The sequence below is a fragment of the Prinia subflava genome, chromosome 2 (genome assembly GCF_021018805.1).
Source record: "Prinia subflava isolate CZ2003 ecotype Zambia chromosome 2, Cam_Psub_1.2, whole genome shotgun sequence".
Classification (NCBI taxonomy): Eukaryota; Metazoa; Chordata; class Aves; order Passeriformes; family Cisticolidae; genus Prinia; species Prinia subflava.
In genome coordinates this window covers 36,461,989-36,489,414 of record NC_086248.1, presented here as the reverse complement: position 1 = coordinate 36,489,414, position 27,426 = coordinate 36,461,989, and the positions used below count along the sequence as shown (strand labels likewise).

At 39.1% G+C, this 27,426-nt stretch overlaps 1 protein-coding gene across 2 annotated transcripts; it reads left to right on the top strand.

Annotated features, from left to right (window-relative positions):
* The first annotated feature begins 113 nt into the window (after positions 1–113).
* UBE2J1 (ubiquitin conjugating enzyme E2 J1) lies at positions 114–27,381 on the top strand. Of its 2 annotated transcripts, none has more exons than XM_063389635.1 (8): positions 114–287; positions 9,490–9,563; positions 11,284–11,415; positions 12,003–12,087; positions 13,494–13,599; positions 15,387–15,516; positions 19,214–19,345; positions 26,308–27,381. In XM_063389635.1, the coding sequence occupies exons 1-8, from the start codon at positions 257–259 to the stop codon at positions 26,578–26,580; spliced, it is 963 nt and encodes a 320-aa protein (XP_063245705.1). In that variant the 5' UTR covers positions 114–256; the 3' UTR covers positions 26,581–27,381. The 2 variants fall into 2 exon arrangements, with proteins under 2 accessions (XP_063245705.1, XP_063245706.1); XM_063389636.1 differs by lacking the exon at positions 114–287 and adding an exon at positions 459–614.
* Positions 27,382–27,426: the final 45 nt, after the last annotated feature.

Here is a 27,426-nt window from a genome sequence, read left to right as displayed (position 1 = left end):
ATTCCCACCCGCGCAGCCACCGCCGCCCGGGCGCCGCAGCACCGCGTCCCCTCCCGGCTGCGGTTCCGGGGCCGGGCCCGGGGCGGTGCCGCCGCGGCAGGTGCCTCCCCCCGCGGTCACGGCGGGGCTGTCGCCGCCGCTGCCACGTCAGGGGAGTGTCCGGAGGCGAGGCGGACTGGGCCGGGGCCGGCCTTCCTCCTCCGCCCCCTGCCCCGCGCCGGAGCCGCCGCGGAGGGAGCGAGCCGTGCCCGCTGCCATGGAGGCCCGGTACAACCTCAAGAGCCCGGGTAGGCGGCGGGGCCGGGTGGGAGCAGCGGCCGCGCCTTTACGGGCTGTCCGGGCCACTGCGGGCGGGCGGGTGGCCGAGCCAGCCAGCCAGCCAGCCAGCCTACCCACCTCGGGGCTGGGACAGGGCCCGGGGCCGGGACAGGGCCCGGGGCCGGGACCGCGACCGCGGCGGGGAGGAGGGCCGGGGCCGCGGCGGTGGGTTCCCTGCGCCGGGGCGGTGGCGGCGTTCAGGCAGAGGCCGGCCGGGTTCGCTTCGCCTTCGCAGTGTGATGGCATTGAAACCTTCCTCCGAGCTGTAATTCGGTTCGAAACACCCTGACCGCCAGGTTTGTGTATGTGTCTGTGTGCCCACGCATTTTTGGTGGTTCATGGGAACGCACCTTTGAATGTTTATTCGGGTGGCCGTGCCCTGTTCCCCCGGCATCGCCTTCTCTCTGAATAGGTGCGTGTGTGGGGATGGCTTGCCAGGGGTTACTTGGCTTGTGTGGCGTCAGTTTGTTTTGCAGAAGTGTTGCAGTACAGGCTCTATTTACTTGCGTGTTTGTGTTCACATGTTTGGTTTGACGTGTTTGCATGTTAAAATTCATGCCTGTAACTCCTGGGCCTTCTTTCGAATCCTTGAAGCGAGAGAGACGCCTCAAGAGATGCAGAGAAACAGCGCTGGAAGGGAAGGTTTTGATTCCTAGGAAGCAAACAGTGGCCGGGCTGTGTCCCCCCGTACGGCTGTGTTGGAGCAGAGGCCTTTGAGCGGCTGTGCCAGGGCTTCACCTCCCGGGAGCCGCTTGCACAGCCGGAGGCCTGGCACTGCCGAAGCAAAACCCTTCCGCAGCTTGGGATGGCTGGGAGGGTTTGCTGTGCTGCCCCTGCTTTCCCCTAACCGAGTGTTGAGAAATAGGCATTATCAGCTTCATGTTATTGTGATAATAGTGGCTTTATTTTTTAATCATACTGTCCTGTTACCATCATAAGAGGTGGGGAGAAATTGAATGCTGTGATGACTTGTACCTTACAAATGTCAGTGACATGCTTGTTTGCAAACATATCTCATGCGGATGATGTGTCTATTGCTAAATTATGTCCCTCAGCCTCACACCCAAGTTGCATAGTTACATAACTGAAAGATAAAAAGGATCACTAAGCAAATGATGAACTGGTTGTCATTAAAATATCAGGAAGGAATACTTTTTTTTTAGGGAGATATGGAGGGTGTGTGGCATATGTGAATTTACAAGGCTACACAAACACACTCACTAGTTGTGGTTTGCCACGTCATGGGAAACAGTGGTGGTGTGCTGTGTGACAAGCACCTGGGATCTGGGTGGAGAGGACAAATATTTGTGGCTTAATTTAGAAATGTTCTTCTCCTTTGTTGTTACTTGTCTCCCTATATTAAAGAGAAAATTACCTTTACTGGAATTGATTTTCATCACCTGCTGGTTCTGAAAACCAGCTGGAACCAGCTGTTCCACAGCAAAATGAACTTTATGTGGCAAAGATAAATAATTCATACAATGGCTTAATATTATTTCTCCAAATTAAGCATGTTTGGTTATATATTAAACTATTTCTTTCCATATAGATAGTGAAAGTTTATAAATTATATAAATAACTTCTAAAATGTCAATAATTATTTAAAACATCAATTTCAAGAGTCAGTATGTGTGAAATCATTCAGTGAACAGATTGGCAAAAAGGTGTTGAAGAAAATAAACAAATATTTTAAATAAATATTGTTTCTTTAACAGTTGTCCTTTAAAATGAGTTGATGGTAATTATGTATAACCACTGCTTTTAGTCTGGCACTTTACTTGCTACCCAGGTAGATAAGCTTATGCAATTACTTAATATTTCTGTGTATGTTTTACAAATTGCTATCTTCCTTGCAGTACATGCGCAGTTTAGTGGTGGTATTCTACTCTTGCCATTTGACTGAAGACTTACAATGGAACTGTAGAATATTCTAATATTGAAGTAGTTTCAGTTAATGTAAATGCACTAAAATACGTAAAAAGAAGTCCACCATATTTTCTATTTCAAGAGGTTGTGTCATCTGTGGACTGAAGGGATTACTTAGGTAACTGAGTAACTAGGGCTTTAGAACAAGTAGCTGTCCTTGTGCCTGTTGTTGTTGCTTTGCCTTTAATAGAGGAAGAACCAAGCTGCTAACCTTTAGGTCAGCTTTAGGGATTTGGAACATGCTATCTTGAGAAAGAGTGAAAAAGGTAATAATTTTGTACCTGTACAAGAGGTTTCTACAGTTGAAATCTGCTTTTGGACTTGAGCAAACTGCAAACAGTGACTTTGTCTGCTCAGTAGTTTTCAAAAGGGCAAATCCTACTAATTCCTCTTAGTGTAAGTTGTTTTAGTGTAATGTTTAGATGAAAATTCATTTTAAATAGGAAAATATTGTTAAAAGAAACATGTGCCTTTATTGGTCTTTGTTTTAAGCCTAATTCTGCTATAGAGTTGTGAAGGAGCTGAAGTTCATCTGTGGTTAATACCTGGATCCCTCTTCTGTGAATGTGCTGGACCAGATTGATGAGTGGGGATCAGTTAGGCTCTCCATTGCTCTGCTTCCTGCGTGCTTTCAAGCAGACCACAAAAGAGCAATATTGCTGCCCATCTTTGTCCTGCTGCTGATTGCTCCTAGGCAAGGTGTTCATCTCCTTCCTTATCCCTGTTTCTGTAGGTAATTAGCTCATCCCAGCATATCTGAAAGATGGTAACTCTGCGCAACACAAAGCACACTGTTCCCCTGCACTCCATGTCTCTGTCGATGAGAGGCAGCGCAGCTCTGGCCCGTCTGGGTTTGCCATAGGTTCCGGCCATGGCCAGTGCAGGTCTGGGATGGCCAAGCATGTCCTGTCACGTACCCTCTGTAAGAGCAAGGAGCCACGGGGGCATTCACCTCACGCTGTCTTCTCACACTGCCTATGAACTTGAGTTTCTTTTTAATTTCTTCCCAGAAAGACTGTTGATTTTGGAAGGGGTGAAATTTCACACTCCACACTTAAGGCTTCTTTGTATCTTCAATAATGTAAAGCCTTGTAAGCTGTTGCTTCATATTTTTGTGTGTATTTTTGGCAGTTGTAAAAGGGCAAGCTATTTTCTGTTTTAGGATTTCAAAATGGATTAGTCAATGTATATCAGCCTGCTACCACATGTCTGATAAACCTTTCCCATCAATATTAAAGCTTAGCTGACTAAAGTACAGGCTTCATCCTCTTCATGCCTCAGGAACATCCCTATTTTCTGAAATTTTTAAGACAGCTACTTGGAATAATCTCTTTACCTTTTTTTCCCCTGAGAGCAGTGACCCCTTAGCCTGCTGTAAGATTAGACACCAAATCTTGCAGTCACTGCTCTTGCAGTGACAATTGCCTCGCTTTTGTGTAGGCTGTGACCAGGCATCTGAGTGGGTATTAGCACAGACGCTTGACTTATGAACAGCTACTTACAGAGCCCACAGACAACCATAGTTTTTACTATTTTGGGGGACAGAGTTTGTTTTGCTTTCAGCAGATCACCTCATTGAGAATTTGAGTAGCAGGGGCACTGGAGGCCTAGGGGGAGCACGTGAAGGGAGGCATGGCATAGTGCCCTGCATTTGTTGCCCGGGGTACTGCCTTGGGCTCTGGAGGCCTAGGGAACGAGATTGTGATCCGCTGAGCTGTCATCTTCAATATGATGGCTGCTTTTCCTACAAACTGTACTTCTTTCTCCACTGCATATTTTGTACAAGTAAGCATTCCAACAAGCCAACAAGCATGCGCCAGTTCTTTGTTAGCAAAACAGCACTAATAGGAAATAGCCAGTAGCTGTTGTGCTGCTTAGTACCTTCAGTGTGTGAAATAAGGATAGATTGTTTAAAAATAAAAAACTGAACATGTTAAAAATTTACTAAGGCTGAAGACATTGTTTGATCTTAGTGTGTTCAGCAAGCACCTTTGTAAGTTTTTCCTCCCTTTGTGTTGACTGAACAGTTGTTTTCAATTGCAACTACAAGAAGAGTACTGTACTTCCTGCTGCCCTGAGGGAAATGAGGACTAAAGATTGGCTGTTTCTGAGGTGAGAAGAAAGCAAGACAAGACTAATTATAAGGTTTTTTTTTGTTTTTTAAGTAGTTGTTAGTACTTTTATATGAGTACAGGAGCCTTGTTGGTCATGTGAAAGAATGTACACGAGGCTGTGAAGATGTAAAGCAGCTATTCTGGAGGCTTGAGAAAGGATGTATCTGAGACCCTGATTGTGGAAAACAGCTGGCCTGTTTCTTGGTAAATGTTTCCATTTGTTTTGTAGCAGAAGTCAAAGGAACTGCCAAAGGAATGCCCTGGTCTTGGCTGGTTCAGTGCTGAGTTTTGGATTTATTTCTATTATTTTTAGTTCACAAATGATCACCCATCATTCACAGGTTCTAAGCTGTCCGGGAGAGTCACATCCACAATGTGACACACACCTAGTGACACTATGCAGGTTGCTGTGAACCTGTTAGAGTTGCTGTCTGTTTAGATTTAATGAACAATTCTCTAGAGAGTACAGCAAAAAAAAAAAAAAAGCCATTGAAAAGATACCACTTTCCATATCAAAGAGGTGCTGTGACTCTTTGCTTTAAATATATTTTCTTACATGCCTCAGTGACCACATCAACTTAAGTTTTGTTGTTTGTTTGTTTTTTTTACTTAAAATGTCAAAGCTCATCAGGTGTTGTCATTTTACCAGAAATCCTAGGTACTTCGTACATAAACTTAATCCTGGTGGGTTTTTTAAATTATATGATGCATTCTTTATGAAACAGAACTACTGACAATGTGATTCACTGTTATTTTTCCCCTTACGAGAAATTTCAACATTACCTTTAGTAAATGAGATTTTCTTTTAAATGCCATTGCGGTTTGGGTTCCCAGTGCTTTGGGCTGCTGTGGTTTGGACTGGTGATTCAGCAGGTGACTCTGCACTGTGACCTCTGAAGGCACTTGGTGGTTACACCAGCTGTGGGTCAGGCACTCTTGGCTCAGTGGTCAGGTGTAGAGTGAAGGGGGGAAGAAAACAAAGCCAGCTGGGTTTAAGAAGACCCTCCCAAAATGTCATCCATGACACATGTATACAATTGGAGAGACTTGATGCTTGTCTCAAATGGTTTATGTGATTTAATTTTAAAATTTTTTCTACTATTATTGTCTAATATTTTTCCTAATTGTAGATAGTAGCCTCAGTAATAGAAAAATGCATAACAAAGATGACTAGTACTTTGCTAATCGCTTTAGTGGATTGAGTAGTTACAAAAGTTTCTCTGAGGTGAAGGGCTTTATGGGAATTTTACTTTAATTGGAGAACCTGTATTTAATAAGTAAATTGCATCCTTACTTGTGCTGTTTTGGTCAGCGGAGCCATAGGGGAAAAGTTACTACTTCTTCTGTATTTCTCCTCAGTAGACCTCTAAATCTTGCTTAAAGTGAAAAAAAAAAAACCAAAAAAAACCCGGCAGCCATAAATAAAAAGGTAGGAAACATTTGCCAAAGCAGTAAAAGCTGTCAGGTTGTTTTATTCTTCTTTTCTCAGCTTGGATAAGTCAACTTGAAAGATTGAGAGATCTCTAGCTTTATGCCATCTATTCTGGATTCCATTATTTATTTGTTCATTATGTACTTTCTTTTTCAAACAGTAGAACTGAAATTTCAAAATGAAGTTTGAGAATTCATATCAGAATGAAAAGATTGCTTTATATTTGAGGAAGATACTGTCATGCACAACCACTATTTTTTTGGGGTTTTTTTTGTTTTTTTAGGAAAAGGCATAGTGATTTACTAAGAAAACACCACCGGTGTTCAAATCCTGTCATCTCTTTAAGCAGTTACACTGACATTTACAAAGACTGATCACTTGCATTTTCTGTGTCCAGGAGGTTTCCCCAGCCACTAGGTGCAGACTTGTCTGGTTGGGCACAGAGCAGGAGTATTTGAATGTGACCTGCAGATACATTCAAAAGAAGCAGTTGTGTGAACTGAAGTTTTAGGGTAGCTTGAAGTAAAGGATGAAAGTGGAATTTGACTGGACATGATTTTTGGCGGAAATAAATCTATGGATCACATATGCATATACTGTACAAATTTTGCTCATTAATTGTTATTCTACCACCACTCAATCCTAAAGCAAGCTGGTGGCTTTAAATTTGATTCTCAGATTTTTAATATCCATATTTTGCTTTTCAGAAAATTTTGGTAAGCTCAGTGTAACACGAGAGGCACATTGTCAGGCAGAGCATCTGAGCTGTAGTATTCTGTCTTTCCTCCACAGAGCAGTAGAGAGCTCTCACACCTCCTGCTTGATGGGAACTCTCCTGTAATCTCTAGTCCAGAAACTCAGTTCCCTCGGGATTTAATTTTGATGAACATTGATAAAGTGTTGCTGATTGTATCTGTGAAACTGTGTTATTTTTCATGCTGCTGATGATGTCACATTAAAAAATAATCTGATTTTTTTTGTCTCTAAAACCTGTCCTAGACAAATGCAGTGTCTTGCCTTTTTTTTTTGGCTGAATTTGCGATACACTTTGACTTTATTGACAGTCTGCGACTCTTTATTTCAAATGGGCCTAAACCATTCTGATTTTTCAGAATTTCCATTGCCAAATGCTTACTCAGTGACTCAGTGGGACTTAAGTGGGTTGAAATACCATGACTTGTTGCAGGCAGACTTTGTGAATTAGGCTTGTTTCTTTCACTGTAGTTTTTGGTAGCCAAAGGAGGAACTATTTCACAAGTACTGCAGCAGTGCTTAAAGAAGAAACAAATTTCGTGCTTTCTTCACTGGATCACACATTCTCAGAATGAACCTTTACCGCTCCAGGCTTTTCTTTGCAGCCTCTCAGTTGGTACTTTTCAGCAGTGTGGGAAGAGAAACACAAAATGGTTTGGGTTGGCAGAGATCTTTAAAGGTCATCTAGTTCAGCCTCCCTGCCTCAGGCAGGGACACCTTCTGCTAGATCACAGCTCAAAGCTGTCCAACTTGGCCTTCAGTGCTTCCAGGGATGAGGCATCCACAGCTTCTCTGGACAACTTGTTCCAGTGTCTCATTGCCCTCACTGGAGAGAATTTCTTCCATATGTCCCATGTCCCTATGTCCAAAATACTCTGAGTTTAAAACCATTCCCTCTTGTCACTACAGGCTGTGGTAAAAATTTACTTTGCTGGTATATGCATGTTCTAGGTATTGAAAGGTCACAGTAAAGTCTGCCCAGAGCGTTTTCTTCAGGCTGAACAACCCTGGCTCTCAGCCTTTCTGCATACACGTGTGCTTCTTAGAATTGTGGAACAATAGAAACACTTGGGTTGGAAAGCACCTTAAAGATCACCTACTTCCAACTGCCATGCATGGGCAGGAACACCTTTCACTAGACCAAGTTGCTCAGAGCTCCATCCAACCTGGCCTGGAACACTTCCAGGGATGGGGCATCCACAACTTCACTGGATAACTTGTTCCAGCACCTCACCATCCTCACAGGAATGTTCCTAATGTCTAATTTAAATCTACCCTCTCTCAGTTTGAAGCCATTATTGCTGTCTTGTTGCTACATGCTCTTATAAAAGTCCCTCTCCCATCTTTCTTGTAAGCTCTCTTCAGGTATTGGAAAGCTGAAGTTAGGTCACCTGATAGATTTTTAAGATGTCCTGGGTTGCTTTATACTGAAAACTTCTTATAAGCAAAGTATCTCTATGATATATGAGTGCTAAATTAGATTTTGCTGTGTTTCATGCCCCAAGAGTGGAATAGTATTATGCTCTAATAGCTTTCCCTCAGTGAACATGGGTGACTGCACATGATGCTGTTATGGGCGATTGTATTTCTTTTCTGCCTTGGTCCCTCAGGTGGGAAATCTCAGTAACAGCTGTCTGCCTTGTGCATGACTGCTCTGTCTTTATTAGGTTTTGTTACATACATTCTCGGTTTTCTCATGGTCACTGTTTTTCTTCATGGGGCGTTCACTTCTGAATTAGCTCATCCTGGTACATGCCACTCTTCTTCTAATGTGTCCAGCCTTGTTGCCTGTGAAGCTGTGCTGGGTCCAAAGCCTTTTCTGGTCCAGACTGGTTTTCTTGTTATACCTCTATAATGAACTGGTAAACCTTAATGAAGATCAAAGGGACAAACTGTTACTCAGCAGAGCCTGAATGCTGCTAGCTGTAATGTGACCTGGTGGGATCTGTAGGGTGTTTAATTGACACCTCCCTGTGGCAGCAGCATAACTGAGGTAACTGGCAGCAGCAAGTTTCTACGTAATCGTTTTTCTGTTTGGGTTGTAAGAAGTGACATTTTCAAACTTTGAGATGTTGTTTATAGCTTCCAAAAGTGTGAAGGAGGAAAGGAACTTTTCACAGTAGATTGGAAGACAAATTTCTCTCAGGGAGGTTAGCGTTTTCTATTGAACGTTAATGTATGGTGCACACGAGGGCACCTGAAGTATAAGTGATATAACAGAGCTTGCAAAAGTGGCCACGAGAAGGAGGTGCAGAAAATTCAGATGATGCTGATATTTCTGAAGTGGAAGGTTAGAGAAGGTTACTAATGACTATCTGAAGTTATGATAGAAAAATACCTGGGTGTTCACATTCAATGGCAGGTTCCAACTGCAGAGGCCCTGGATAAATTTTTCTGGCTGAGCATATGTGTTTTCAAATCTAATATAAAACTTCATCTCCTCTTACTGGTGAATGTGTTGATTTCTCTCAAGTATTACCATGACCTCCCTAAGGGAGTAGTCATGTAATTCTCCTGGGAGGTGTCAGGATAAAGCTTTTCAGCAATTGTTAAAGATGCATGTGGTGTCCTGTATCATAAAATATCGAGGTTGTTAGCTTTTTAAATCTTGTAGTCTGAAACTCTGTTAATCATTTTTATGTTTTTCCTCCTGTCTGGTGCAATTACTAATATAAACTGTGTTAGTCCCCGTGTTCAGTGTTGAGAAACTATGACCATGCAGATATTTTTCAAAACTTTATGCTTGTATAACCCATTTAAGGTTTATTCATCATAAGTAATTATATAGTGTCTTGAATTATGAACTCCAGTGAAGAAGCTGGAGTATGCTGGAGAAGATTAGTTAGCTGAAAAGAGCTCTTCAGGAAATGTTTTATGTATTTTTCTATGCAATGCATATTAAGTTATTTTTTTCATTTTCATGTCTTATGCTTTTTTTTTTTTCAGCTGTCAAACGTTTGATGAAAGAGGCTGCAGAACTGAAGGATCCCACGGATCATTATCATGCACAGCCTTTGGAGGTTTGTTTCTCTATGTGTTTGCAAGGGCTTGTAATTAGGCAGTTTTATTCATATATACTCTTAAGTAATATATACTTCTCTAAAATGCATACATATTTAAAATGTACTTATTTAAATGATAACAAACCAATGTTTTTCCCTATGATGGAAATCAGCAGCAGAGTTCAGCTTCAGTGATCTTGCAGTTCCAGGTTATTGGTGAAAGTACTTAATAACAGTTTTACATTGCACCTGAGTAGTTTTATAGCATGGGTGTGTTTATTCCCCCATCTCTTTCCCAAGACTGGAAATACTTAATATTTAAGTCAAGCTGTTTGTACCCAAACCTGACATCCGGCTCACTAAAACACTTAACACTGAAACTCAATTGCTGAGTTGCTCACTGAAACTCTTGTAAGGTGATCTCTGAGGATTGCTGTTTTGCATTTAAGAAAACCTGTGAAAAACATAAATGTGTGCAATTCTGGATGCATTGTAAGAGAGAGGGATTTCAGTTAAGGAGTAGCTTCTTATCTAAACACCCAGTTAAGTCTTTGGGCTGAGAGAACAATGAAGTTCTGGTGGTTAGAAGCTTAAACAGAAATCCCTTCTGATTTCACTGGATTAACTAAAAAAGGCAGTGTTCTGTGGTATTCAGTTGGGAGACTTGTTTTTAGCTGTTTGCAGAAATACGTAACATGCTTAACATGTGCACATAATAATGCATGCTCCTACGTGCTATAAAATGCTTCTTATTGTCTACTAGTTTTTATCTGTAGCTTGTTTCACCTTCCTGTGGTAAAACGAGAGGTTTAATTCTTGCTATTATTTGTAACCAACATGAAGATCTTATTTCTGGATTAGAACAGTGTCTCACTGGGAAGAGTACTGTGGCAGATGAAAGGAAATGCTGGAAATCTTGACAGTTATCTCCTGTACTTGAAAAGCTGTGACTGGGTGGGCTGTTCCAACGCTGTAACACCAGTGTTTAGCATTAGCTAAGGAATCCCATTCACTGACAGCAAGCCTCATTTGGGCTCCAGTCCTAACAGTAAGAGTTGTTCTGCTTGTAAGTATTGAGTTGTTGGCAGCACAAGTTCTGATACACAAATCCCAGCTCAAAACCCCAAAGAAATAATGTTTAAAGAGAAGTTATTTATATCTCCAGTGACAATAAAACTCTAGATTTCAAAGTGTACCTTTCAAAGTTGTGCAATAAGGCACAGTAGCTGTTTCAAAATTGTTAGTGGAGGAGGGAAAACAGGAATTCTCTGGGGTGTGAGTGTAATCCCTGTGTTGACCTGGACACTGAAGGACCTTTGAGGAGGCTGTCATTAGTGTTTTTTCTTGGTGTAGGTCTCCCCTTGGTTCTCCAGAAATTATTGTTCACTGAGGCAAAGATCCAGTTTTCTCTTAATTGACTCAGTTTTCCATCCATTGGGTAATGAAACTCTTGTCATAATTTGTACAGCTAGCATAAGGAATTCGGTTAGTGAATTTGAGGGTTTTGGTGAATTATTGCGTAAGAAAATTACCAGAAACCTACAATGCTTTATCCTTAGTGCTACATTCTCTTAACTCTCCGTTTGATTTTGGCTTCTTAAAACTTCTGCCTGTGTACTGTTTCTTTAGCCTGTCCTTGTTCAAGAAAATGGCATCAAGTTGTCTATTTCTGTGACTAACACTTTTTTTCTTTTTTTTCATTTTTTTCCCCCTTCTTCCATTGATGGGGGCATTTTAGGATAATCTTTTTGAATGGCACTTCACTGTTAGAGGCCCTCCAGATTCAGATTTTGATGGAGGGATTTATCATGGGCGAATAGTGCTACCACCTGAATATCCCATGAAACCACCCAGCATTATTTTGCTGACGGTAAGTAAGCATGTTTACTAGTTTTTTTCTTTTTATGTTATAAATTTTATCATAGGTAGAGAGAGAGAGCGATTCTTGGCGTTTAACATAATGTCATTTTTTTAAGAATGGTGACACAGTATAGTATAATTGAAGATCCAGAGTCTTCCAAGATTATTTGGTAATCTCTAATTGCATGAAGCTTTATGTGTAATAAATGGAAGTTCTTTCCTCCAGGAGAAATCACATTGCTGATGTGATTGTCTAACCTTCTGTTCTCCCCATGGATCCTCTTTGTTTCTGTTGAGAACATTGCTCAGAATATTGTTCAAACTACTACTACATTGCTCAGTAGTAGTAGTAGTTTGGGGCAAAGGCCTTCGGTAGCCCATGGTTTTGTAGAAGGTTTTCTTCATGCATTAATAGAGTCAGATGACAGAGTTCTGTGTTCAGCAAGCTGAATGGCAATTTTATGAGGTTAGCAGCAGTATAATTGTCATGGATTGTTTGCATATGGAATTCTTTTGATCATGGTTTTTATGACTTTTACCAAAACTAAAGAGTTAACTTATAGCATGTTTTATTGTATCCTCCTTCTTCCCTTGAAGGCAAATGGCAGGTTTGAAGTGGGGAAGAAAATTTGTTTAAGCATCTCAGGGCATCATCCTGAAACATGGCAGCCTTCCTGGAGTAGTAAGTACCAATTCCTTGAAAAATGTCACCACTGTCAAACAACTTGTTCTTTAAACTAAAAAAAAATCTCATGAAGAATGTTTATAGTGGAAAAGGAGACAGATTTTGAGGGTGTGAAATTATGGGAGAATTTGTCAAATGTAAAGTTATAAAAGAGTGAAACTGAATGATTTGGAAATGATACTAAGTAAATGCCAGGCCTGAGAAACTGAGGGGTGATGGTAAGCGCTTCTTTACTTGGATATATAAATATTATGAATTCTCAGACTACTTAGAATATTCTTTATGTGTTTTGTTTAAAATTTTCTTATGAAAATAAATTCTGTACTTTACCCTGGTTTTGCATGATCACTAAACCAGCCTTGAGTATTAATAGAGGGGAGTTTTCAATTTTAATGCTGTGGTTCTGAGCACTCAAGAGGAAAAATAACATGGTCTGAGTTCAGAATAACTGAATCTTCTCTAATCTTTTGTTTTAAAAATACTGTTATCACAGAAAGTGAGAGGTGGCACAGGTTCATCCAAGGCAATATGCTTATGTTCAAGTTATTTTAGTTTTGCATAGTACAGTACATCAAATATTTCTATATCAGTTTCACTTTTAAAATATGTTGGTAAGATCTTAGGAGTCTTCTAGCAGAACACTTCAACTATTTTAACATAAGTCTCTTATCTTTTTTTAAAAAGAGTAGAAAATGTGTTTCTAAGTAGTTGTAAAATCCTGTCTCTTTTCTGTGGTACTTATTCTGATGTGATATTTATTTACCAAATCTATTAGCAAAGTGTCTTGAATTCTTAAATTTCTGTAAAACAAAGTCCCAAGTACAGATGTTGTCAAAAGAGATGCTTCAGATGACAATTGTGTTACAAGCAGTTAATATTTTAAGTGAGCTCCTTCCCCTTTTATGATGACATAAAAGGAACAATGTCTGCAATACTTTGCAAAAAAGAAAAACTGAGCATATGTACACTAAATTGCAGAATGCACGTCTAATAGAAAACAGATGCAAAAAGAATTCCCTGTGAACCTTCTTAGCTTCCTCCTCTCCCCCACTCTCCTTCTCCCCTTTCCTCGCCACTTTTTTATGTTAGTTCTGCTTTACCTTTCTTCATAGTTTTTAAAGTCTGGAACACTCACCTTAGTGCAACATTTTTGTAACAATCAATTTTTTCTTTTCTGTTGGCTGGTGACCTTTTCTTTATTTACAATGTGATGCTAAAACAAAATTAAGAAAGCCTTGCAGTGTACCAAAAAAAAAAAACCCTAAACCAGTGCTGCTTGTAGGAAATTCAGACTTGCCAGAATGAAGTTTTGCAGTCAGAAATGCAACTTCTCTGAGTGTGGAGTGAGATTACAGAACTGTTGTTTCTACCACCTTGTTTATATCTCCGTTTTCCCATTTTAGTAAGAACAGCTTTACTAGCCATCATTGGGTTCATGCCAACCAAAGGTGAAGGAGCAATAGGATCTCTAGATTACACACCAGAAGAGAGAAGAGCTCTTGCAAAGAAGTAAGTGCTAAGTTTGTTGCTGTAGGTACATTTACATACACTCATTTTTAGGGTAATGCATTGTGTAGAAAATAAGCTACTTCAGTCTATTCTCTTGCATTTATTCCAAATAAACAAGTTTGATGCCTTGTATATGTAGTCACTTTTTTCTCTGAATATTGTGCAAACTTGGAACTTGCAGTCAAACAAAATATTTTGAGAGCGCTCTATTCCTTCCAGCATTGTGTGGTCATAGTACAGGTTTGTCTGAAATTCAGACTTGGAGATGTAATTAACATTGTGATACAGTACTAATTGGAGCGTGGAGAGAAAGTGAGTGTGATGGAATTGATAAGTGGGGAGAAAACAACCAAAATAATGATGCATAATTGTCTTTAAGTAAATAGTAATAATGAAATTCTTTCAAAATTCTGAAGCAACTTCTCCTAAATGATCTTTAGGAAAATAACTTAAGATTAGATTTGTGGCTATGATGAAATTTTTAGCTTAGTGGACAAAGAGAAGGCAGTGGGTGTTGTTTATAGGGACTTTAGCAAGGTTTTTGGTGTCCTTTCCCTTATCCTCAGTACAGCCTAGGTAGGTGGGGACAGTAGGGTGGATTAACTGGCTGAGCTGTCTGGCTCAAAGGATTGTGATAAGCAAGAGAAAATCCAGCTGCAGGCTGCTCACTATTGGTGTATCCCTGGTGTTAGTACTGGGGCAGTGCTGTTCACTGTCATTAATGACCTGGATACTGGGAGAGGGTACACACCTCAAACTTGCTGGTGATCCAAAACTGAGGGGAGTGGCTGATACACCGGAAAATTGTGCTGCCATCCGGAGGAGGCTCAGGAGGCTGAAGGAATGTCGGAGAAAAGTCCTGCCCATGGAGAGCTGACTAGAAGGGAGCTTGGAAGGATTCTGGTGGTCACCAAGCCGATCATGAGGCAGCAGTGTGCCCTTGCAGCAAAGAAGGCTGATGGTGTCCTGGGTTACATGAGGAGAATTGCCAGCAGGTCAAGGGAAGTGATTCTCCTTCAGTACTCAGCACTGGTGAGACATCAGGAGTGCCGAGTTCAGGTGGGGTTGTGACCAGGTCAGAGTACAAGAAAGATAAAGATGCCCTGGAGCAAATTCAGTGCAGTGCCACAAAGGCGACTCAGGGGCTGGAACATGCTTCATACATGGAGATAGTAAAAGAGCTGGGAGTGTTTAGCCTGGAGAAGAGAGGGTTCAGGGGATCATATCCATGTGTATGATTATGTGAAAGGAAGCTGTAAAAGAGGTAGAGCCAGGCTCTTTTCAGTGGCATTCAGTAACAGGAGTGAGTCAGTGGGGTTGGTCTTGATACTGTACTGTCAAATCTCTGTGGTTCCTCACTGGCCTGGAGACCCACCTGCAGTGTGCCCTATAGAAACATGGTGTGGGAAGGTAATGTTCTCTGAGAAGCTGAAATTCCTGGGTCCAATATAACATTTGTAAAAATAGTTAAATCTTTATAATTTATAATTTTTTATTTGCTGCAGTATTTTAATTGTAAGAAATTATTAATAAAATAGAAATAATAGTGATATTTAAGTCAGTTGTTAATACTTTCCTAAATGACATGAGAGAATTTGGGTTAGTAATATAGATAATCTCAACATATTTTTTCGAGATAGAGTGATTTGAGGCAGAGGGAAGTACTTCTGAGCTACTGGCCTTGCCACCACTTGTCTTTCTGTGGATTGTTCTGCAAATAGTTTATTTAAACAAGCACATAGGAACACTGGGAACATGCTATTCTGAGCTATGTCATTTGTGGGCAGGTCACAAGACTTCTGTTGTGAAATGTGTGGTGCATCTATGAAGACAGCCCTCTTACCACTCACATCTGGAAGTGTGTCAAGCCAGGCGGACAAGGAGGCTAAAGAACTTGCCAGACAAATTAGCTTCAAGGTAAAGTCACTGTTTAAACTTGCATCTCTCTTGTACAGAATTTGAAAAAAAAAAAAAAAACCCCACAGGAACAACTTGTAAATCACAGAAACATTCATCATTTCAGGAAACCTTCATCAGTTGCTATGTGGAAGCCTGTTTTCTCAGTATAGTCTGAAAGAGAAAAATAAAAGTGAATCTCTTGAAATTTGCCAGTTAGTGAGTTGTGCATCTCAAGCACTGATTGATTAGCTTAAATTTTAGTGGTAACCACTGTAGTAAAAACTGCCTATGTTACTTTTGCTTCCACACTTTCGGACACTAATAACTTGATTAAATTCCCCAGAATTAGTCTTATCATAGAAGTGTGAGGAAAGTTTGGGCAAAGCTAACCTAAATTTTTTTACCTTTGTGATTTTTTTTTTCCTTTTGGCTTATGGAAGGAATAAAACATATTGCTACTGAAAAATGGTTGCAAATTCTTTTGAACTACTCTGCTACTATCTGAAGATACTGAAAGTTGAACTCTGGTATGGAAGTTGCTGTGACCGAAAAATGTGTTCTCTAGCTTGTGTTTCAGTGAAAGCAAGGTTTGTTTAGACGAATACATTCCTTAGAGAATTGCATGTCTTGCATGCACAGTGTTGTTTTTCACTGGGTTTTCCACTAAACTCTTAAATCAGCCACTAAGGAAGGCTACTGTGCATGAGGGCAGGGAACTGCGGTTATATTATGACAATGTAGTGTTATTGCAGAACATATCCTCACTAAGGTCAGGGCTGCCAATATGTCCACTTTTATCTCCCCTGTTCTTCTAATAGTGACCTAAAGACTACTTCTGCTTTTTTTTGGGTGTGCCATGAAAGTAAAGATTGTCATCTTCTGAGCATTCCTGCCAGTTTTGCAGGACATCCATATTCCTGTGCCATAACTCTTATGATAAAAACATGTCCAAATATTTTACAAAGATGAGAAAAACAGGGACAGAGTTTTGAAGTTGAGCTACTTGGAGAAACAATGGATTTCCTGTTCCTGGCTTTTTTACAATATATAAGGCTTTAAAATTGTAGGATTGATTTTTACTTAGGAACTGCTAATCTTCATCATAGAAGTTCTAGAAATATCAGAGTTTTGTCTGAGTTTCTTTTGTGAGAAAGAAATCATAGCTTATTTCCTACCTTTTTCATTTTTAAAATTAAAGACCTAGAGACATCAGTCTTTAAAGAATATTGGTGTACCCATGTGCTTGGTACCACCTCCTAAGAACAAGCACTTGTCAGGGAAAAAATGAACAAAAACCTTAGGTTTCTACAGCCTTTTACCATCCACTGTGGGTTGTGGTTTTGTTTTTTTTAATAAGTTCTGTCCTCTGGTTGCATCTTTCTTCCCTTCTCAAATCACATTTTAGGAGTTGGAGTTTTGTAGGTTTCCTGCTTCTCTGCTTTGCTTGACGTTCTTGTCTGTTTGTTAGGCTGAGGTGTTCAATTGATGTGTTTGTAATAGACTAATAGTATGAATTACTAGCAGAAAATAAAGAAGTTTTTAATCATTTAGATACATTTCATGTCAATTTATGGGGTAAGATTTAACATCAGATTGCTGATTGAGTGTATAATTTGAGAGAGTCTCTCTGCTAGCAAACATACTAGGAACCTCTGCATTAGCTTCATCCTTAAATAAGAGATTTCCTAACTATGTGTAGATGATTGCAGTTATTGTGATCCTTACCAACTTTAAACAAGATGGTAACTTTGTAAAAAGCCCTCTGTGTGGTATTGAGATACAAATATGAAATCAGGAGGGAGGAAAAAACACCAACACATCTGTCATTACAGTTTTCCTGCTTCAGTGAGCATCCACCTTTGTTCCTGTCTGCTTTAATAGTAAATTTTATTTTGTATCAGTTTAATATTGACTTCCAAATAGTTTTCTGCATTTTAGGTGTTATATAACAGAAATTACATTTTGCTTAAAAATAAGAAAAAGGAAAAAAAATTACTGATAGCATATGTGTCACTGTAAAACAGTGTGGTTTACCTTCATGTTGCCATCACAAGGCATATTTTGGGGTAAAATTAATTCCATGCTCCCACTCATTATTATGTTTAAATATGTTGGTCATCTTTTGAATGTTAGTCAGACTTCAGTCTAGGTACTAGACTTAGTACTTTCATAAACTAAAGTAAATCAAATGCACACTTGGTACTGCTTTACAGAGATTAACAGTAAAGAGGAAATAAGCTCATCTTGCAAGAAGCAAGAATATGAAAATCAGTACTCACAGGTTCCAGGGAGCTTACAATTGGATGGAGGAAAGAAAGATTCACCCTGAGTGTTGTCAGATGCTGGAGCAGACTACCCAGAGGGACTCTGAAGCCCCCAGCTTTAGGAATGCTCAAAACTTGTCTGGATGTGACTCTAGAGAGAGTTGGACCCGGGACATCTAGAGGTCCATTCCAGTCTAAATGTTTCATAATCCTGTGTTGCTTTGTTGATGATCCATATTTGAATCATAACTTTTCCTGTCTAATATTACAGTTCATAATAGTCAAGTGCAAAGGGAAAACAGTGTTGTCAGATTCTAAGTTTTCAAGTGTTAAATCCATCTCCACATTGTTTCAGTGCCTTATTTTTTGGATTCTCTTGAGGTAATATACATAAAGAAACAGAGAACTTAATTTCCTCTAAATTACACTAAATAGTATCATGAAAGAATAATATACAGTGGTCTTATCAGTTTGTTATCACCATAACTGGTTGGTTTCTAATACACCGTTTGTATTTCTTGCTACTACTACCACCACTACTTATGTCTGCATTTGAAGACAGTCACTGGATTTGAAGTTGTCATCTCTGTAATAAATTGGGATCTTGACAGATGACTTGGGAGATGACTTGCTTACTGATAAAAATTGATCTGGTCATGACTTTTTATTTTGATGTGTGAATTTTAAAAGTATTTCAGTTCAGCACTATGATGGTATGTCCTTTTCCATTCCCAAGAGATGATTGCTGCCATATATGCTGGTTTGTGTTCTTCTACCTATCTCCTTACTGATCTCTTGTCTCAGATTTCCTAAGCCTGAAACCTAAATTCTGGGAAATAATGGGTAGTAGACATTTTGTAAATGTGTATGAAAGCAGTATTACAAGACTTGCATTTTTTCTTTTACTCTGTGCTGAAATTTAAATACTGGACACAGTGTAGTGTCATGCATATATGCCCATCCTGTCTGTGAGGCAACTTTGGTACTGAAACCAGTATAAGCCACATTAATTGGCACTCACAAGAGGCTCCTTAGCCCTGTGGGGGAATATCCTGTGCTACATCACTTGTATCAACAGTAGGTCAGCACTGTCTTAAGGACATGCAAAACAAAAGTTTTAAAAATTGTGTTATTCTGACATAATGTCGTGGATCTTCTAAAGAATTTTATTTTTTGCTCTCTACACGTGTGCTTTTTTTGAACGTTATATTTGTTATGTGCAAACAAAATTGGTTTTTAAACCATTGTTTGCACATTTGCAGTCTCATTTTTAAAGAATGAAAATTTCTAAAAATTGTTGCTGTATGATTGAAATGCAACTGGCACATCTGATTATTACATTTTGGTAAGCCTCATATTCTCTGCAATCAAATACACATTCCAAAACAAGCCAAATAGTTTTGGAGCAATTTTGATCTTGTCTGTGAAGTGTACATTTGTGCTTCTTGTAGGCAGAGGTGAATTCATCCAGGAGGTCTGATGCTGGACCCTCAAACACGTCAGGACCGAACCACTCCGCTGCTGCACGTGAGCCCCAGCAGGATGGTGCAGCTAGAGCATCCCCAGATCCAACAAGTGCAACGGTAGGGTCCATCTTCGAGCTTTATTGGGCACAGTCTGAACGTGAAATTGGTCCTCTTAAGCTGATTGGAGTCCTGATTAAAGGATGTAGTTCACATATTTATTCTGGAACTCCTGCATACTTTTATATAAAATCTATTAGCAAATAGTATGCTGAATCATTTTTAGAAGTAGCAACCTCTGCTTTCACTTCATTCTTTTAAAACAATAAGCAATGTTCTTTTAGCAGTTCTTCTTCCCAGTGATTCCTTTAATTACATTAAAAAATTAGTGTCTGAAGCACTACAATTTACCATTTCCACAGTGTAACATGAGCTTTTTCTACAGAATTCTTAGCAAGAGGCAAAAAATATTTCAGTGATAACATGTAGCTTTTAAATATTAATCAGTACCATCTTCCTGGGTTTTATAACCTCTTAAGTAAGTCTAAAATATTCTTACCATTTGAAGTATGACACTTATGTTTTAATACTGCTAGGTGTAGGGCTTACGTAAAGGTTTCGGAAGTGGCTGAAGTCTGGTGACGGGCCAAGGCAGCTGCTCTGACTGTGGCAAGTGCAATCTAAATTCACTGATAAATTGCAGGCAAATCCCAGCTAAGCTGCCTTTTTTAGAGAGAATGGGGCTGCAGATGGGTTAAAAAACGTACAGCATGTCCAATAACATCTGTTGTGTGTTTCAACATATTTTCAAGCTGCGTAGAAATATAAACATGTTAATAGCATACTTTTTTCCCCCACAATAAGGATTTTTCCAGATTGTTCAGGACTCAATAAACCATTATATTCTTCTTATTACAAATCCTGGCTAATATAGTAGAAAGAGGTGACACACCAAGTCATTGCTGGCATTTTCTTGAGGAAAGAGACTTTCTTAAATTAATGACATTTTTAAGAAAATTGGTTTTATCAATTATATTGGTTTAATAATTAATAATTAATTTAATTTTCAGAAGATCAGTCCCATGGGAAATGAGACCTTTAAACATATAAACATATAAATGTATGTAAAAATATTCATATATATGGTTAACTGTAAATGATAAGTGGGTTCATGTTTTAGAGAATTGAACTAATACTCAGGATTGTTACTTTTAGTTTGAACCAGCATCTGTGTTTCTGAGCTATCACATTTTGAGGCATTATCTGGAGCCATTCAGAAGTGGAAAATAGCCACACTGTGGAAGAAAGAAATGTGTAACAGGAAAGACTTTTTTTAAGGAATTTGAGCTTGCTATTTTTGTGTTCTTATTCATGTGAAAGGTAATAGAAATCTTTTCAAAGTAGGGCACTCTGGGCCTTGATCTGCTTAGAAGTGTGGAAGAGTACCCATGCAAGCCTCAGATCTTTTCTACTCAGCTGGGTTTCTTGCATGTGTAAAATCCGTTTATTGAGTTCTTGTTGTGTAAAGACCTAATTCTGCCTTATTAAGTTGTGTTAGATGTGGGCAACACCAAAACATATTATTCTTTCTTTGTGGTTAAAATGTTTGCTACTTACTCTACAAATGTGTACTTAATTAAAAAGGTATGGTAGAAAATTTGCTGGTTTTACCCTCTTTGAGAGTAAAAAGGGGAGAGGTAGGGCCACTGCTGAATTCTTGTATTAACTTGTGTAATTCCTTCTAATGTAGTAGATTAATGTCTCACTGAAGCCATGAGACCTTCTGTCTTTCTAGACAATACAGAGGTGAATACTAGCAGTAATCATGCAGAAAAAACAGAATGTTACCTTTCTTCTGCTCCTAGAACAGTTGTAACCAGTTTTCATTAAGGATACAAAGATAAATAAGTGCTAAGGAAAGGGTCACCTCTAGGTGAAGGAATCTGTAGACTGTTTTACTATGGGACTGCTTCATGCTCAAGTTTGTTCTTTGTTCTTTCCAGCAACAGTTCTCTATTCCATGATTTTTTTAACCTTTGAGTTCCTTGAAAGGCCAGAGATTTTTGGTGTGTTAATGGCAAGATATTTGTGAGCACAGTAATATCTTTCTGGGACAGGGCTAATTTAATTCTTGTGTGAAGAGCACACTGAAATGGGTCTCTGGCATGGCATCACTTAGTGTCCATTTCTTTGTTCCATGTGGGGCCTTATTCCTGAAAAGAGAATTTCTCATTCCATCAAAAAAAAAAAAAAAAAAAAAAAAAAAAAAAAAAAAAAAAAAAAATTGATTCAGCTCTCCCTTCTGTCAGCTTTCACCTAGGGAAAGGGTTATAGCTTCACTGACTAAAGAAGGACCAAGTCTTATAGTATTTCCATTTAGCATATGTTTTTCAGATTTCAAAACTCAATTTGAAACTGTTTTTTATGTTTTGGCTGTCACTGTGTTACTCAGCAATCTAGTCTTACAGATTCTTTGAAAATACTTGCTGTGTAATTGCTGCATGGATGTGTTTGCCTGTGCTGTGGGAGAGATGCACACAGAGCTCTTGACTTTCAGGCTTTCCCTGCATGACCACATCTTCCAGATCGCTTTCCTTCCTTCCCACCTTCTCTTGTCTTTCTGCCAGACCAGCAGTGGTTGTTCCCATTCACTGCACTGTTAGTAAAGACTGGAGTGTGCAACCCTGGTGCAGATGTTGCACGCTGGCTGTTAAGTTTTATGTGCCTGTATTCTTAGAGATCATTCATCCAGCCTTTAAACAGATGATCTTTGAAGGAAGAAGAAGAGGGGAGGGGGTTGATTCTCATGCCGTCGGAGCTGCTCCCAAAGGGAACTTGTCACAGCATTATCACGGTTTGCCAGCTGCAAGGTAACAAGTACAACAGCATGAGAACAAGAAAAGGGACAACACTGCTCTGGAAAATGCTGCCACAACACCTTGTATAAAGGGATACAGAGCTGCAGAGAACAGTCTTGTTTTTTATTATTTTATTATTATTATTATTATTATTTTAATTTTATTTATTTATTGAAAACAATAAGGCTACCTAAGGCATTCTGCAGCATGGTACTTCTGAGGAGTCTGAACCCAGTGCAGAGAACACCTCTGACTGGACTACTTCTGACAACACTTTTTTGTTAATTTGTATTAGCTGTTGTTGTCTACTCAGGGCAAAGTAATGGTGCTTTATTCTTGTTTGAGTATTCAAAGTGCAAGGTACTGCTGCTGAAAGCTGGCTTGATGAAAGTAATTGCCCTTAGTATTAAGGTGAGTTCCATCCACATCTAAGCCAAACCATGCTTTTGAAGGAATATATTATAGATACTCAGGTTGAACTCAGATTGGACTCAGGTCCAATGGTGTCCTAGGGTGACTGCCTAAACCAGGACAAATGGTCACCTAAATTTTGGTGCCAAAACTCTGATCACACTCATTAGTGGAGGCTGGAGAGCAGTGCAGTTTGCTCAGCAGCAGAGGCTGGTAGGCTGCATTTCTGTCTTTCCCCCGATTGCACAGACTAAATCCATGTGGATTACAGATGTCTGAACTTGCACCAAATCTGTAGCAATACATTTGATGTATTGATATGGAATAATGTCCCACCTTGGGGCTCATGGCTAATGAATAAAGTTGATGCTTGATGAGGTTTATTAAGTAACGAGGTAAAAACTGTAGTTAGGCTGTTTTCTGATAACCTGGGAATACATTAAGCCTCAGTACACCTGTTATTAAACAGTGTCCTATAGTAGTGACCTGCACTAATAACAGTGGTTGGATGAAGCATTATGAGGGGTGATAAAATAAAGTGTAACTGAAGCCAGCTACTCTTGAGCTGATGAAGAAGGTTTCTGTCAGAAAATGAGGCTGTGTTCTGATGCATGAGATTTATAAAAGCCCTTATCTTTCATCATAAGTTCCGAGTGATATCTTGGTAAAAAGTGTTTCCCTTTATCTCTGTTAAGTGATGTCTTATTTTCGTAATACTACAGCAACCATTTAAAGTGTCTTGACAATTAAGAATACTTGGTCCAACTTTGATTCATTAAGAGTAAATATTTTTCATATTAACCATTAAGCCATGTGTCAAACTTTGGCATTTCTTCAGTTGGAAGTTGTACAGACAAAACAGTATTTCACCTATCCTGATTTCTGCAACTCTCTCCAGACCATTAGTATAAGTGAAAGAGACTTCAGTAACCCAGAGAATTTATATGGTTCTGAGTTTGCTGTATTTTTAAAGCATTCCTTCTAAGATGATTATTTAATCCTTCTAGTGTTCTGATAAAAATTTTTAAAATAATGACCTGAAGATATAAAGGATGCAATGAATTCTACCATTCTTCAGTAGCCTGAACATGATATAAATTTCCTTACTTGCATTTGCATTTTGTTAGATGATATAAGTTTTTCTTAGTTCTATTACAAGTGTATTTTACTGAAATAGCTTATTTGTCAAATAATTGTTCAGATGTCCTTGGAGCAAAGTTTTCTGTCATTCCTAACAGTTTCAGAAGCTTCAGAAATAATATGACATGTAGTAATATAAATAATATGTAATAATGTCACACGTGTGCATTAAATGTCTAAAGATCAGATGCCAAAGGTGGCTATAATGTAACTATTATTAAATATTTCTATTTTTAGTCTGTTAAGCCTCATCCACATTTCCAGTTTGGCAGAAACCATTATTTGGCAGAAACCATTATTTGGCAGAAACCATTATTTGGCAGAAACCATTATTTGGCAGAAACAGTGGAAATAGTGTCATGTGAGGTGTTGTGTTAGTCTAAAAATCTTGTAATGTTTGCTTATGAAGAGTTTCAAGACTTGCCCTTAAGCTGAAGACAAGATGATTGTGATAATTTTTTTTTTAGTAGTGCAGTCCATCTGCCACTTTTGGGATTCTTAACAATTTAGTCTCCAAACAAACAAAAAAAATCTATTTGTCTATCTGTATTATTTAAGATATTGTAGCACCTGCACCCAAATTTTTATCGGGTCATGATCACTCCTTTCTTAGCTTTCTTCTGCATGTCTGGTAATAGTTGGCCGTTGATTATGTTTGGAATCATAAGGAGGTGCATTAGCTGAGCTTTGGGTGAAGCCATTGGTCTGCTGTGCTGCAATCCATCTATCATTTCCTCAGAAAAATAAGTTAAAGCCTTGAAATTGTCTGTGAGATTTCTCTTGAATCACAGATCTGTTCATGTCAGTGTATGACAGATTGTTCTATTCAGAGCAGGGCCTTTCTGGTTTATTTTAAATTTAAGTTTTTCAGTATTGAGAAGATGTGTATGACAGCCAGGGCTAGTTACTTTTGTTAGTAAGATGAAGGATTATGAATATTTCTAGAATTTTTTATATCTTTAAAAACTGTTTGAAGAAGAAAAACACTGCTTGCTGAATTGGTAGTTCTTGTGTCCTGAATTCACTTCTTTTTCTCTCGCCTTCTGGATGATGGGAATGTAGATGAATCTAGGAACTTAATTTTTCAGACTTGGCTTCCCCAAGTCTTTTTTTTCCCTTGACATGTGGAGCTTTCAAGTGAGAAGCAGAATTACTGTCTTCTGCAGTATACTGGAAATCATAACAGGCTGCTTGTGGTGTTCTTGGCTGTCTCTGCTGATAAAATGTATCTTTTAAAAACATTTTTCTTTGAAGCTACCCAAGCTGCTTTGCTTATTCAGGCAAGACGCCTGTGTAAACAGACAAGGTGTCAAACGTAGCAAGTAATTGCATCAGTACTTCCTTGCCAATTATAAACAGTAGGAAATACTAATGATGAGGAAGTAGGAGTGGAAGGCTTCTTCCATGGGTGAGACAGATCACCAACTAGGTGAAAATTTTGAATTGTCCACACACAGAAGAGTCACAAGACTAAGTGCTAGTCACTGTCTTGTAGACTGTCAAACCTGATAAGCAGTTGAGGGTATTCCCTATTTGGTCACGTGGAAAGGTTATCTTTTATGGATATAGTAGATGGCCCAAGTAGTGCTTAAGGTTATGGATATTGTGCCCGTTAAAAGGCTTTAGAAACAAATCTAAAATGTCCAGAATTCTAGTTTTGCCTGCTGTAATGATAATCTTTTAGAAGAGGGGAAAAGCTAACTCTGGAAAATAGTTGCAAATTGCTTTACATAGGAATACCAGAAAACTTTATATTCTGAGGACCAAAAATAAGACTTAAGAATTAGAAGCCTGCAATTTTTTCTCAGAACTTAGTTTGGTTTTTTTTAAACACTTTTAAATTGAACCTTGTCAAAATGCTTATTTCTAATGACTGTGCTGTATCAGTATTTTTAATATGAAGCGTTGGAAGTTTAAGCTTTTTAGTATTGCGAGCAGGATTAGTCTGGTGGAAGATCAGATGTCATTTTTTCTACTTAATGAGATTGAGACTTGGTTTCTTCAGTGTAAAATTCTCTTGAGCAAAACATCATTTGCTGAAGTTTATTTTTTAGTACTTGTAAAGTCAGACCGAGTTTGACCAGTAGAGGGCAATAGGTAGTGCCTGCACACGTGCTGTGCTCGGGTTCTCCTGCTGGGATCAGGCAGGTAGGTGGTTTGTAGTTAGGATTTTTGTTTTGTTGTTTCAGTGGTGGTGATGGTGATGAGAACAGACTTCTGGACCCAGCTGTCCTCAGGAAGTGCTGCAGCGTTCCTAATTACAGTTCTTGGACTTCTCTCCATCCTTCTTTTGGCTTTCCCATCTCGTTTCCCCTTCAGCATAGGTAGCACTGCAAATCTCAGAGATTTAACTATCCAGAGGATTATTAAAGATTTCTTGAGCAGCAAAGAGTTAAAACAAATCCTAGACAAAGATACTTGAAATCTCTAACACAGACAGTGTTTGACAGACTTCCTTCAGCCTTCTCTTGTCTGTAGAACTGCTGATTTTCAGCTTGAAACATACTGCTACTCAGACAGTGTATGGACAAAGCAACCAGCTATATCAGTCTTGTAATTATTAGTGACATGTGTTAACAGTTACCTGAAGAGCACATTTTAGTCCTTACGATTTTCTCTCTTGCTAATCTTGTGTGCTGTGTTGTCTGACAACTCTCAACATTTCTTTTTTAGTCTGAAGCTCAGCATAGCAGTGCTGTGGCTGGCCAGGAGCGTACTCCAGCTGTGTCCAGCTCCACCACCTCGATGAGTCCCCGGCAGCGCCGCGCGCAGCAGCAGAGCCAGCGACGGGCCCCAGCCTCACCCGACTTCAACCGGGCACAGCAGCCGAGAGGCAACACCAACCACACGGGCTCGACTGTGCTCATTGTCCTGCTGACCTTTGCGCTGGCAGCTCTCATATTCCGTAGAATATGTTTGGCTAACGAGTATGTATTTGAGTTATAAGGTGGTTTGTCCTAACAGCAGTGACGTGAGTGCTTCACTGAACATTCTGTATCGGCTAAGACATGAGAACTGTTTACAAAGGTTACTTTTTGTATTTAAGCTTAAATCCTTATGAATGTTAATTTACCTACACATACATTACTTGTAAGAAAAGCAAAGTTGGACGTGTAAGCTATGAGTTTTGAGTACCCACTAGATACCTGGAGAAACAGTGCAGTGGAATAGAAGCATTAAGGCATGTGGGATGGGACTAAATTTGAGTAATTTATAAATTAGAAAAAGACGATTTTTTAAAAAATGGTTGATTAAATTTTTTATGGGGCATAAGTGCCCATATAAATACCCCATCTAAGTTAGTATAGGATATGACATTGGAGAGGGGATTATAAAATGAAATGCTACCATGTATTTGTGTCTGGTGAACTCTTAATTTAGAGGGAATACGGTTTTGTAACCACTTCTATTTGCCATGACACATTTCCAGAGGAGAAACACATACAAATTGGTTGTGATGCTGCTTTGTGTGTGTGGAAGAGGAAAATGATTGCGGGAAGAAAGTAGGTGCCAGAAAACTACTTGCATTATTTTGATTTTTATTTTTTGGAAGAAAGATTGGATAATCTTTTGAAAGATTTGAATGTCCTCTTCTAGTACTTTCAACTGTATATCTTGTTTTTAAAATTTGAAGATTATGCAAAACATGTCTATTCTTGCAATAGTTATAAATATGTAATATAATTATTTACCCAGAGCTGTTGTCTTTTAATTATGCAAGAAATATACATAATATGTTGAACTGAATGTTTCATACGTGGTTTTATTTACTAAAGAAAATTTAAAACTTAT

Coding starts and splice junctions, on each gene's coding strand:
- UBE2J1 (XM_063389635.1), top strand. CDS start 257: ATGGAGGCCCGGTACAACCTCAAGAGCCCGG. Junction 12,088..13,493: donor ATGGCAGCCTTCCTGGAGTA/GTAAGTACCAAT, acceptor TTCCCATTTTAG/TAAGAACAGCTTTACTAGCC. Junction 15,517..19,213: donor CCAGACAAATTAGCTTCAAG/GTAAAGTCACTG, acceptor TGCTTCTTGTAG/GCAGAGGTGAATTCATCCAG.